Here is a 14,326-nt window from a genome sequence, read left to right as displayed (position 1 = left end):
ATTGTAAATAATGCTGCAGTGAACATGGGGGTGCATGTATCTTTTTGAATTAGTGTTTTCATTTTCTTTGGATAAACACCCGGAAGTGGAATTGCTGGATCATGTGGTAATTCAAGTTTTAATTTTTTGAGCAACCTCCATACTGTTTTCCATAGTGGTTGCACTAATTTACATTCGCACCCACAGTGCACAAGGATTTCCCTTTCTCCATATCCTCGTGAACACTTGTTATTTCTAGTCTTTTTGGTAATAGGCATTCTAATAGGTATGAGGTGTTATCTCATTGTGGTTTTGATTTGCGTTTCTCTGGTGATTAACGATGTTGAGCATCTTTTCATGTACCCATTGCCCATCTGTATGTCTTCTTTGGAAAAATGTCTCTTCAGATCTTCTTCCCATTTTTTAATCAGATTGGGTTTTTTGCTATTGAGTTGTATGAATTCTTTATATACTTTGGACATTAATTCCTTATCAGATCCATGATTTTGAAGTTATTTTCTTCCATTTGGTAGGTTGCCTTTTCAATTTGTTAATGGGTTTTTTTGCTGTGCAGAAGCTTTTTAGTTTGATGTAGTCCCACTTGTTTATTTTTGCTTTTGTTGCTTTTGCTTTTGGTGTTGGATTTAAAAAATCATCACCAAGGCCTATGTCAAGGAGCTTATCACCTGTGTTTTCTTTTAGGAGTTTTATGTTTTTAGGTCTTACATTCAAGTCTTTAATCCATTTTGAGTTAACTTTTGTGTATTGTGTAAGATAGTTTTCCAGTTTGATTTTTTTTGCATGTGGCTGCCCAGTTTTCCCAACACCATTTATTGAAGAAACTATCTTTCTCCACTGTATATTCTTGACTCCTTGTTGTAAATTAATTGACTGTATATGCACAGGTTTATTTCTAGGCTCTCTATTCTGTTCCTTTAATCTATGTGTCTGTTTTTATTCCAGTAGCATACTATTTTGATTACTATAACTTTGTAATATAGTTTGAATTCAGGAAGTGTGATGTTTCCAGCTTTGACCTTCTTTCTCAAGATTGCTTTGACTATTGAGGGTCTTTTGTGGTTCCAAATTTTAGGATTGTTTTGCTTTTGTGAAAAATGCCATTGGAATTTTGATATAGATTGCATTGAATCTGTATATTTCTTTGGGTAGTATGGATATTTTAACATTATTAATTTTTCCAATCCATGAACATGGAATATCTTTCCATTTATTTGTGTGTCTTTCGATTTCTTTCATTAATGTCTTGTAGTTTTCGATATACATATCTTTCATCTCCTTGGTTAAATTTATTCCTAAGAATTTTATTCTTTTTGATGCAATTGTATTACAGATTGATTGCAATCTTTATTGATGCAATTGTAAGTGGGATTGTTTTCTTAGTTTCTCTTTTTGATAGTTATTAGTGTGAAGAAACACAACAGGTTTTTGTGTACTTATTTTGTATCCTGCAGTTGTACTGAGTTCTTGTATTAGTTCTAACAGTTTTTTGATGGAGTCTTTAGGGTTTTCTATATATAATATCATGTCATCTGCAAGAGTGACAGTTTTACTACTTCTTTCCAACTTGGATGCCTTTTATTTCTTTTTCTTGCCTAATTGCTCTGGCTGGGATTTCCAATACTATGTTGAACAAAAGTGGTGATGATGGACATCCTTGCCTTGTTCCTGATCTTAGAGGAAAAGCTTTCAGCTTTTCATCGAGTATGACATTAGGTGTGGTATGTTAAGGTACATTATATCTGCTTGGTTGAGAGTTCTTATAATAAATTGATGTTGAATTTTGTCAAATGCTTTTTCTGCATCTAATGAGATGATCATATGATTTTTATCCTTCATTTTCTTAATGTATTGAATCACATTGACTGATTTGCAGATTTTGAACCATCTTTGCATCCTTGGATAAATCCTACTTGATCATGGTGTATGGTACTTTTAATGTACTGTCGAATTCGGCTTGCTAATATTTTGTTGAAAACTTTTGCATCTATGTTCATTAGGGATATTGACCTGTAATTTTTCTTTTTTGTGGTGTCCTTGTCTGGTTTTGATATCAGGGTAATGCTGGCCTTATAAAATATGTTTGGAAGAGTTCCTCCCTCTTCTGTGTTTTGGAAGAGTTTGAAAAGGATTAGTATTAATTTTTCTTTAAATTAAATTCTTTAATAATGAAGCTGTCTGATCCTGGACTTTTGTTTATTGGAAGATTTTTTATTACTGATTCAATCTCCTTAGCAGTAATCGGTCTCTTCAGATTTTCTATTTCTTCGTAATTCAGTCCTGGTAGGTTGTATGTTTCTAGGAATTTATCCATTTCTTCTAAGTTGTCCAATCTGTTGGTGTATAGTTGTTCACAGTAATCTCTCATCATCCTTTGTATTTCTGTGATATCTGTTGTAACATCTCCTCTTTCATTTCTGATTTTATTTATTTGAGTCCTCTCTCTCTTTTTCTTGGTGAATCTAGTTAAGAGTTTTTCAGTTTTGTTTATCTTTCCAAAGGAACAGCTCTTAATTTCATCGATCTTTTCTATTGTTTTTTTAATCTCTCTTTTTTATTTATTTCTGCTGTAATCTTTCTTATTTCCTTCCTTCTACTGACTTTGGACTTCTTTTGTTCTTTTTTCTACTTCCTTGAGGTGTAAAATTAGATTGTTTCTTTGAGACTTTTCTTGTTTCTTGAGCTGGGCATTTATTGCTGTGAGCTTCTCATTCCTGATACTGCAAGAAATTTACAAAATAATCAGTAGCTTTGCTTTCCTCCACCTATTTCTTCTTTTTTTTCCACAGCATGAGTTTAAAAGGGTTAAAGGACTTGATATTATGATAAAAAAGATAATAAAGATGGTGTTAAGAGACTGTAAGTGTGCATGCATATATATACTTTCTGATTTTGTCTATTATGTATAAAAATTAATATATTTGGATTAGGACATTTCTGTGAGATAGGATAGTCAGGGCAATGGTGTCCTTTGCTTTAGCTGTTTCAAATGTTGCAATGTTTTCACTATGTCTATTGCATTTCATATTGATGGACAATAAAGAGAAATGTGGTTTGGGTTAAATAGTAATGGCAGTAGGAAATATTTTGAGAATATGTGTGATGCAATGCAAATTTAAAGTTTGGTACCTGCACCATAATAAACTGAAGCAAAGCTCTATCAAAGTATGAGAGTTGTGCTTTAAAAAGAATGGAAGAGAGTTATTATAGGTAAATTCCATTTATATGAAAGAAAATGAACAGAGAAGAAAGATGGGTTTTTTTCAGATTAGCTGGTGCTCTACTAACTGTACTAAAGTATTTATGGTTGCCACAGGAAAGATTCTTTTAAACCTTTAGATTGTTAAAAGAGCACAGATAGAAGAATAAAAGTTTCTTTTCATAAGCATAACAAACCTGGGAAGCAATCATTCCAATCCATCTCCATCTTCTGTCCTTTTATTCCCTTTCTCACCAGTCTTGAGGGTAATCTCATTTACTCTCATGGTTTCAATTACCACCTACATGCAAATTATTTAAAAATCTATATCTGCCCTGACCTCTCTCTCTGTCCTGGTCATACATTCAAATCCTGGGCATCTCCTCTTATAAACTTCACCACACCAATCAATATTGCGCCTCTTCCTGAGTTTACTGTCTCAGTGGATGGCATTACCAAAACATAAGGGATTTATCTGCACTATTCTTCAATATTCTGGCAATTGTATTTTGTGAATACTTTTTAAAGTGTCCTCTCACCCCTTCATCTCTGATTCCTTAACATCTCACTTCCTGTACCACTGCAGTAGCCTCCAAATGGTTCACTTTCTGTCCTGATTTGTCTTTTTCAACTCTATTTTCCTTGTCATTTCCAAATCTGATTATATTGCACTTCTACTTAAAATCTCTCAATAACTCCCCATAACCCAAGAGGTAAAGAATCTGGCTTGGCACAGAAAGCCCTCTGTGACCTGCTATTTACCCATCTTTTCCCCTCTCTTCCTTCATTTGGTAGTTATTGATCTTCTGCTCTGTGCTGGTCATTATCTCAGGCACTAGAGCTACAAAGGAGAGCAAAGCAAACTGCCTGTTGTCGTGGGGCTTATACTCTAGTGGTGGGCAGGCAGATGATAAAGCAGCAATAAACCAGATATAGAGTGTGTCAAGTGATTATATATGCACAAAAGGGTTTTAAAAATGGCAGTTTATACCTGATGGCAGTGCTATACCGAGCACATGTGATGCCTGAAATAGATTATTTTTTTAACGTGCTTATCCTCTAGTCTGTACAATATAATTATTTTCAATAAGGATCATGTAATAATCAGTAATAATAATTATTTTCATTCATTCTTATAAAATAAAACATTAACAATTAAAGCAATTTCAATATTAAAGATACAGTTCACACTGTTTCACTATTTTAAATTTTAAACACAAATTAAGAAGTCCTTGTGGTCACACGAAGTGACAGAATTGAAGTGATTCATGTTTCCTCATGTGCTATCATTTTATCAATTCCAAATCAATCACTTAAGCATTGGAATATGTAATATTGTTGGGGTGGAGCCTCATGCTGCCTATGGGCTGTTGGAATTAGGGATACTTTTAGCTGAATCAACATGTAACAGTGGCCACTGTTTAAGTGGAGTTCTCCATGTTAACTTCCCTGTAGAATTCAATGTTTATTAAAGAAGAGATAATAAAAGTGGGATCATTTAAAGCTTGCACACATATTACTACACTCTATAACAACTATAGGAATAATTTAGAATTTAGATTCACTGAAGATTTTTTGGGGGTGACAGTGTTTAGATTATCAGTGCATTGTTTAGAGTTACCAGTTCATGGTGACAATACAAAATGGGCTTATTTGAGTCAGTTTTATACCTGTTTTTAAATAGTGTAAAAATCATTGCCTGCACCTGGACTTGGCATGATGCTGGTAAAGGAATAGTATGATGATAGAGTTTAGGGCTGTAAGAAATCATGGAAAGGAATTATCTGAGGACCAGTGTTGGGATGGAGGAAACAAACTTTAGTTTTAGGCGTGATAAATTTAAGATACGTATTAGACATCCAAGTGAATATAAAGGTTTGAAATTTAGAGCCATCACATATTGATGGCATTGAAAGCTCTCAGACAAGCAGGAATTCACCTGATGTCCAGAGCAGTAGTGTTCCTACTAAAGCCTGCTGACACCCCGCTGCTCTATTTCCCATCCCCTGAATACAGCATGTATGCTTTTCTTTCTCCTCCCATTTCTGTTCCTCCTCCTTATGATTTCCCCCTCCTGAATTGCCTTCCCTCTTCTCCACCTATGTGAAAGCTGATCATTTGTCACATTTCACCTACCTGATTATCTCATCCCACAGTAAGCCTTCCCTCCTTTGAAACACTCTTGTTCACATTTGTATTTTACACTTGTTGCATTGTACTGTGTTTATGTGTGTATCACCCATCTGACTGCTGACCACATCCACTGGTGAATATAAATATGTCACATTTATAACAATCAATAATCACCTCTCTACTCCTGTCTACATGATTATGAACAAATCTGACCAACTCTTCTTAGTATCTCATGTTCCACTTGTTTTTTATAGGAGATGCTTGTTGATGTGATTCTCACACATTTGTTCATAGCACAGGGCTACGTGTTGGCTACAATGCTTTCAGAGCAGTATGAGGCTCTAAGCAGAGCTACTGAAGCCCCAGCAGCCTGGTGTTCCGCTTGCTCTGATGCCTATTCAGCTTTCAAAGTTATACTTTCTCCTTGTTCGAGTTTCTTCCTGCTAGATTGATTATGTCCTCCTTTCTGGTCAACGGAAAAGTTGTTCTTGCTTCTTATAACCTGCTTGTTCATAGCTATTTCTTAAATCAGAACTCCTGGCCTGAACTGGCATCATTTTTTCTTTTATGTCATATACTTCTACTGAGATCTCATAAAACTCTTAAGTTAGGGCTTAGTCAGAGGAAGGTACTCATTCTCACAATGTATGTGGATGTATTTAGAGCCTCACCTTGCTGTGGTTGGTTTATTCTGATGGAATTCTTTATTCATGGCCCATTGCTTTTGCTGTCCTGTCTGGCCTTTTGAGGAACTTCATCAAACTCCAGTTTTAGTCCATTTTCAGTCTTTCTCCCATGAAGCCCCAGGCCTATCAAGACTGGGTGTCAGTTTATGTCTACATACAATCCATGATATTTAAAATCCTTTCTGCTTAGCCTTTGAAGGTAGAGGGAAGAAAAAAAATCTCTATTCTCTTAGGTCACAGTGTCTTAGCCACTGGGCTGGGCCTGTGAAAGAAACTGACAAAAGACAGATTAAGGAGAAAAACAAACAGTTTGTTAACACATGTATCGTGCATGCATATGGAACTCATGATGAGTCACTCAAAGGGATGAGCAGAACTTGAGGTTTATATAGCATTTAAGAAAAAACAATAAATTTGTGGGGAAGTGATAGGACAAAGGAAAAGGGGTTTAAGCTTTCAGGGGCAGCAACCTGTGAGAAGGCAGATGTATGGGGGAAACTAGTGATAGATAAGGGTTATTTAAAAAGTAAGGTTTGTGACATAGGTTCCTCTTGGTCCCCATCTCTGGGCTGATAAGGGTCTAGAACTGTCTCTTTGTGATTAAAAGTTCTGCCCTTCCAGCTGTGGAAAATGAGACACACCTTTGAAAATTTACATCCTGCTTTTAGGCAAAGTAAGGGGACAAAGAGCTTTTCTTGTATCTATGTCTTCTCAATTGTCTTAAGCTCAAAATAATCCTTATGCCTAAGTGACATATTTTGGGGTGGCATATTCTGATACCCTAAAAGGCCAAGCCCTTGTGGGGCCCAGAGCATTTTGATGACCTCTGGGGTAGTGTGGCTGGAGTCCACCAGTTACCTTAAGAGATTCTTATCTCTGACCTCTGCCGCAAATCATTCTTACGTATAATCTTATGTCCTAACTACATGGAAAGTTCCTTTAGTGTAAAGTCTTGATTTTATACTGTTTAATACTTTACATTTTCTGTAGCACTGAGCATGGTGCCTTGCTGATTGATATATGGAAATTAATTGGATAGTCAAGGTTTTAAGTCACCAAAGAATGAAAAGACTATGTATGCACTTTGAAAGACATTGCATTGAATGATCCAGAAGGTTCATCTTCAATAATTATTTATTTTAGAAATCAATCTCTATAATGCCTGGATATATCTCTTTTATTGCATGTGCTACGTTCTATTGTAATTGTTTGTGTATCTTTGCTCACCAGGATGAGAGCTTATTAAAAGTGGGAATTTGGTGAAATTCGCCATCAAATCACTGCCACTAATATTGTGCCTGGCACTTTGTAAATGTTTGTTGAATGAACAGATGAGTGAATAAATGAATTGCTATTATTCATGAACATATGTAGACTTTTTATTACTATAAGATATTGAAAAGTTATTTGTGCTTATCTTTAATCCTCCAAACTATTATACTATTGAAATTATTATATTTTAGACTCATGTTTTTTTTTTAAGTGCAGACAATAAGCACTGATATCAAATAGAATTAATTACTGCTTTTTTTTTTCCTCTCCAAAGCCCCAGTATGTAGTTGTATATTCTAGTTGTAAATCCTTCTAGTTTTTCAATGTTAGCTGCTGCCACAGCATGACTACTGACAGATGAGTGGTGTGGTTCTGCACCCAAGAACTGAACCCAGGCCACCGAAGTGGAGCGTGCCAAACTTAACCACTAAGTCATCAGGGCTGGCCCAAATAGAATTACTTTTTAATGACTGTATCTTTTTGGGACACTTACTGCTTTCATAGAAGAAGGTTGGTTTACTATAAAATGTTCTATAAATCACATGGAACTGATCCTGGAATTTCCTAAACGGCAGGATAACATAGAGTTACAGATTTGAATTTGAACAAGCTGGAGGTATAGTTGTAGAATATATATATATGTGTATGAGTATATGTATATTAAACACTATATACTTTAAAGTAATTTTTGGTTTTTTAGGATTTTATTTTCTTAGGACTTCATAGAATTGTTAGTAGATAAGTCAACTAAATACTTTAATAAATTTAAAAGTATTGGAATTGCTTTTGATTAATTGCCTATTTATCATTTTCCATTGTCTATATGTCTTTATTTTCACGTCAGTTTCTACTGGAGCCCATATAATATTTTGTTGTGCATATAAAAATTTGGATGTCCTCACACTCACATTAGGTAATATGAAAATACCCTTAGAAGAGATACTTATTCCTTTAATACTACTGATCAATAAAGATATGTTACATTTTTCTAAAGTGATGATTTTTCCACAAATGCTTCTTCTTCCTTTTTTTTTTTTCAGTACTTCTGAAATCCCTCAGTTCCGGCTGCCATATGATGTAGTGAATTTTGAGATTGAGCTTATGAAGGACCTTGGTGTAAAGGTAAATGAAAGCATAACACTTACATATGTACTGCTCAAAGAGCAAGGAGTAAGCTCCACACTAAAGATTAACAGCAAAATGTCTCACATTTTAGGAAAGAACAATTAAAAGCTACACCAGGCAGAAGCAGAAAGAGGCTTCTCCTTGCTTAGGGCATTTGTCTGTCTACTGTCTGAATGCCACTAGCCTGGAAAAGGGCAATCAATAGTTCTCATCTGGCACGCCTGCATGTGATTAATTGTCTGTGAGAAACAAATTCCTAAATTGCTTTAGGGGTTCAGTGCAGCTAAGGATTTGGTTTCTTTAATCATGTTTTTTTTAATGCAAGTTATGTGCCATAGTGTTTGTATTTCACAATTTGGAACATAATTCCTTACAGAGGTTTATTTTATTTATTATATGCATCATGTCAGTAGTGTTAATATGATTATCCTTTCTCAACATAGGCAGTAAATCAGCAAAGTAGAAAGCAATAGCTTTGTATTCTTCAGTTTTGCAAAATAAATATTGTGTTCTTCTTTTAAAGGTAGTTGAAAAGTTGATACATCATACTTTCAGAATATATCTTTAGATATTCTTGTTCTTTTCTATTAATTAAGAACATTATTCTCTGGCTCTTCACTTGAACATATTGCTGTTTTTGTTTCAAAAATCTTAATTTTTCATAATAGATGTAACCCAATAGATAAAAGTACTGTGATTTACATAATACATTCTGTCAGTACATACAGAAGATATTTTGAAAAGTGATTAACAAATTAATCATGGCTCTTGCATTTAGAAATAAAAATTTTAAAAATCAAGAAAAGGAGAAACACTCAAGACTATTTTGTGTTTTTATATTTATAATTACATTTCATTTGGCAGTAGTTAGGTGATGAAACTTTTACACAATCACTGAACAAAAAATTTTAGAGCAAGTACAAAGTACAGATGTGCACAACTTTATGAAAACAGCATTAAAAAACAGTGTTCAAAATAGATCATTTAAAGGTGATTATTTGCTTTATGAAAATACGTTCTAAAATGCTCTTTAAATCTCTTTCATTTTGAATACAAGTTCTGACTTGTCTTATTAAAGAAGAAAATGATTATTGAGAATTCAAGCTAGTATTTTAGGTGTTACTACCAATTTAAGATGAATAAGAAATTAGTTTAAGTTGCTTCTAAGTTTATCTTATAATTAACTGCAAATTTGCATTCAATTTTTGCAGTACTAGATGTATGGCATAAATTAGGGCATACCCATTACTCTTATTAGGAAATACATCAAGACATATTAGTCAATGTGCTGAGTGCCAGAGAATATACATTTTAGCTACAGTCTTGCTACTTTCTTATTTTATAGTCAGATAACCTTGACAGAGTCAATTAATATCTCTAGCCTTGGTCCGTATCTGTTCAAAGGTAAAAGTATGCTACTACCATTTGTGTAAATATAAACACATCTGCTTATATATACATAGAATAGCTCTGGAAAGATACAGGAATCTGAGAGCATCAATAGCCTTTGGGAAGGTGTAGGGAGGATTTTATCACCATTTTGTACATTTGAATTTTAAACCCTATGAATTTATTAGGTTATCAAGAAAAAATTAGAATCTAAATTAAACAGAAGGTTAATACTGTCTTGTCCCTCTCTGAGGTTGTTTTAAGATGTGAAGGAGATAAAGTATTCAAACTTGCTTTGTAAATGATAAATTGTATGTACAATTCTGAGGAGACACAACATGGCATCTTTTCATGTCTATGAGATAGCATTTTTAATTATATTGAATAAATATTTTTCTAGACTTTGAATACTAAAATTTTATTTAGTTTTTTATTTTAATGGAGAGGGAGTATTACATTTGTTAACTGCCCTTTTTTAAAACTTACGTTCAGTTAATGTATTGAATTATATTAATCTTTGCATTTCTGGAATATATCCATTTTTGCATTATGTTTTATTATGTCTGTACATACAGAATCAGATTTGTTTTGTTAGTCTTTCTGAAATTTTTCTTTTTTACTTATTGATGCAATAAATATTAAAACTCGAAATATAGCTGGGAGTAGTCAACTACTGTTGCTGTCCTTGGAGTTTCAAATTTACTTGAAAGACTTTTTTTGTTTGTTTAGCTTTATTTATTTTTGTTTGTTATTTTTGTGATTTCTTGGTAATAGAGTTATGCTAGGCTTATAAAAATAAACTGAGCATTTCATTATTTGATTGTTAGTAAGAATAATGTCTTGAGACATCCTTTTTGCTAAATTTGAAAATTTTGCTCTTCTGACCTCAAAGCCTTTTTATGAGAGACAGAACTTTGACTTTTTTTTCCCCGGGTCCTCCCTGGTTATTGGTTTTTCCACCTATTTTATTCTCCTGTCAATTTGGCTAAAATATGTTTTCATAGAAAAAAAAATTCTGTTTCATTGAGACTTTTGAATTAATTAGCATAGACTAAACATGTTATTCCAATATAAGATAAAAATATCTTGTCTGTACCTGTGATGATATTTTCTTTCACATTTCTAAACTTATACATTCTGTTTTCGTAACTTTTTTGTTGATAAGAATAGGTAGCAATTTCTCTAGTTAAAAGTATTCTTTCAAAGAACCAGCTCTTAGAGTTTTATGTTTCCTTATGCACTAATTGCCGACTTTATCTTTATTAATTCTTTCCCCCTACTATCTTTACACTTATTTGTTATTCTTTTTTTTAACTTCTTGAGTTGCATATTTACTTAATTTTCATTTTTCTAGGTTGAATAATGAAACCATTTTAAATTATTAATTTCTCCCTGAATAAAACTTGTCAGAACCCATATGTTTTCATTAGTAGTATTATTGTTATTTTTCTTGAGTAATTGTCATTTTATTTTTTTTCTCTTCCACAGAATTGTTTAGGATAATTTTTTTTTTGCTTCTGTGTTCTTGTGATAGAGTTCACATTTTTCTTTTTCACTTTATTTATCAGCAGGCTATATAGTTTTTAATTTATCAAGTATATCTCAATTGATTTCTCATCAAAGGATCTTTTCTAGTATAATAAAGTTATTTATTCTTTATAAGAAATAGTTTCTTAGCTGTTATATTTTAATAAAATCTCTTGATTTTATAATAAATTTCCAATGTAGATCACTGCAAATTATTTTTGTTTATTAAATGGACTTTAATAAAGTCTTTTGTGATATTTGTGTCAAATGTTTTTACTAATCTTTTAGATTAAAAGCTCCTTTTTTTGTTATGCAATTCAGAACTTAGGTGGACATAAATATTTTTGTTTCTTGGTCTGTCATATTTCTAATAACTTCATTTTCTACAACTAAAAATGTAAATCTGCATAAAGATCTTGTGTTTTTTCTAAATATGCTTAAAATACATATATATTTGCCATTTCCCAAAATATTTTTGTATAATTCTATTTTGATTAAACTTAACTTGTTATTGCTAGGCATTTCTTCTGATTCCTAATTTGAGCAAAAATCTCTGAGATATCTGTCTTGATAACCTGTCTATATCATCTTGTTTTTCATTACGTTTATTTGAAGCAGGCATTTCCATTATTATAGTATGTTGTTGGAAAACTAATATAAAATCATATCATATCTCTAACGGAAGGAGAGAAATGTGTGCATTAATAGCCAACAAAATAATTTTTGTCTAAAGAAAGCTAAACATTATTTAAAAAATTCTTCCATTTGATTTCCTATCTTAGAGATTCTGACAATGTTTTATCTATTTAGCCAGATATTCTATGCGAAAAATATGAAGAGCATGTAAATAGTCATCTGTATTTTTTTATAGTAGATATCACATATTTCATTTGAAGAAAGAGTTCCACTCCAAAAAAAATTGTAAACCTTTATCCTATGTTATAAATATTGTTATACATATAAATACATGTTATGGATATATAAAGGAAGTATTCATCAAGTCCCAAAGTGGATATTGGATGGAACCGTGGGTGAGGGCTTATTATATTCAGCCCTTATGCTGGAGTAGTAATAACTCTTGTACTGAGTTTAAAGTGGAGTGAATTTTATTCTGAGTATAGCTAAGAAGTTTGAGTATCAAGTCATATATTACTAAAACCATTATAGGAAGGTATAATATATGCTGTAACCCATGTGTAAGAAAATCAAGATGGAAAGCTATTACATCTATAAATAAATTTACTTACATTTATTTATTCCCTTTTAGAAAAGGGAAATCTTACTAGATTTCCCAGCACAAATGGGGAAGAGTCCTGGTGCCTGTTACTCCACTGATTATTGTTGTTGTTGCCCTGTTTGAATTTCCACCATGGAGCTACTCCCTAATGAAGATTATTCTCCATCTTACCCACAATGTCTGTCCATAGTATAGTAAAGTCTTGCTGGTCCCAGTCCTGGTACATTAACATCGAGAGTCAAGCTATTTTTCTTTCCAGTTTTCGATACACAAAGGTATAATTCAACTTTTTTCCTTCTCTAGTTGCACACTATTGCCTACTAGGGTGGAATCAGACTATGGAAATGTAAAATGTCTGTGCTTCTTTCCTGTGTGTTACAAACTCAGGCATGTTTCCTCTATTAGGGTGGAAGGATTTGAATGTCTTCGTTCCCATTTGATGAATCACATTCTACCACTGCTGAACTAAACTTCTGTTGTGCATACACACGCACATCCCCCACCTCAGGAAGGATAGGAGGTCTGTCTTGAATCTTTTTGCTGAGGCAGTCGATAAACTAAACCTAAAGTCAAGTATTCTGAGGATCGTTTCCACTAATTAACTCATTGGCACGTCATTGCACTTTTCAGCTTTGGAAATTGCGATCTTACTCTATTTGCTAAAATTTTATTTAGAATGTTTAGACCTATAGTTTTCTTTTATGTCTAACTTTTATTTTATATTGGTATTCAGGCTATTTATTTCATAAATAAACAGAACTTGCTATCTTTCTTTATGACCAGAGAAAAAGAAAAGATCTATTCTTTAAAAGTTAGAATAAATTAAAATTCTAAAGCCTTACTATTAGATACATTCGATAGCATCTAATTCAATTAATTCTAATAGTAATACTCATTATTAGAGACTTATTATTAAACACTTTTAATAGTACATGTTTACTTAATGTCCTAGTTTATTCCATGATATTCGATATGTTTCAGGGTTCTGAATGTTAATTATTAATCTCACCTTGATTGTCCCAGGCTTATAAATTTCAAACAGTTGCTCTATCTGCCAAAATAAAAATAGAATTAGTATTTTAGGAAAACAAAAATGGCCCTCCCTGATGTAGTCCCAGTCATCTTCATCCCCTACTTTCTCTTTCATTCTTTGCTTTTCACTTTATACTCCAGAAATACTATGTTTTCAGTAGGTTCTATGATACATCTTTGAGGATGGTGCCAATTCTGCCTTTCATTCTTCTTGTAACCTCAAAAGACGTAAGGGCATAGATGTTACTCATGTTGGCTCTGCAATCGTACTACATATATGACTTTGATAAAGGTTGTCTAAGCTCTTTTGTCCCTTAGTATCATCATTCGTAAAATGAGGATGCTGATACCACTTCATAGGGCTGATTGTAAGAATTAAATGAGTCAGTGTTTAGAAGAGAGCCTTTCACTTAATTACTCTATGCAGCTTAGTTGCAATTATTGTTTCATGAATAAAATTTATTCTTCCTCTTTGACTCAGTTTAGAAACTTTTGGTTTTAGGAACATGTTGTCTTCAGAACCCAAAGAAGCCTACCAGGAATTGTGCTTCCTTTTTTTATGGTGGTAAACGAGAGCAAAATTGCCGCAAAGATCTTTAACTTTAGAGAGGATATACTGACACATACCTGACAGGTGAACATTCAGACATCATTCAAGTGGCTAGTCCCTGATCTTCATAGGGTTCATCTGCTCTCTGGAGTCCATGTGTTTTGTCCAGGTCTTCAGCA

The 14,326-nt window shown here is 33.1% G+C and overlaps 1 protein-coding gene across 1 annotated transcript in view; it reads left to right on the top strand.

Annotated features, from left to right (window-relative positions):
- The window catches only part of DPYD (dihydropyrimidine dehydrogenase), a 768,359-nt gene that overhangs the window by 217,135 nt on the left and 536,898 nt on the right, over nt 1-14,326 (top strand). Inside the window, exon 7 of the mRNA XM_044748877.2 lies at nt 8,328-8,409. Within this exon, the coding sequence (XP_044604812.2) occupies nt 8,328-8,409 (82 nt within the window). The remainder of the gene's footprint in view (nt 1-8,327; nt 8,410-14,326) is intronic.

This window comes from Equus asinus, chromosome 16 (genome assembly GCF_041296235.1).
Source record: "Equus asinus isolate D_3611 breed Donkey chromosome 16, EquAss-T2T_v2, whole genome shotgun sequence".
NCBI lineage: Eukaryota > Metazoa > Chordata > Mammalia > Perissodactyla > Equidae > Equus > Equus asinus.
This window is presented reverse-complemented; position numbering and strand designations above follow the sequence as displayed.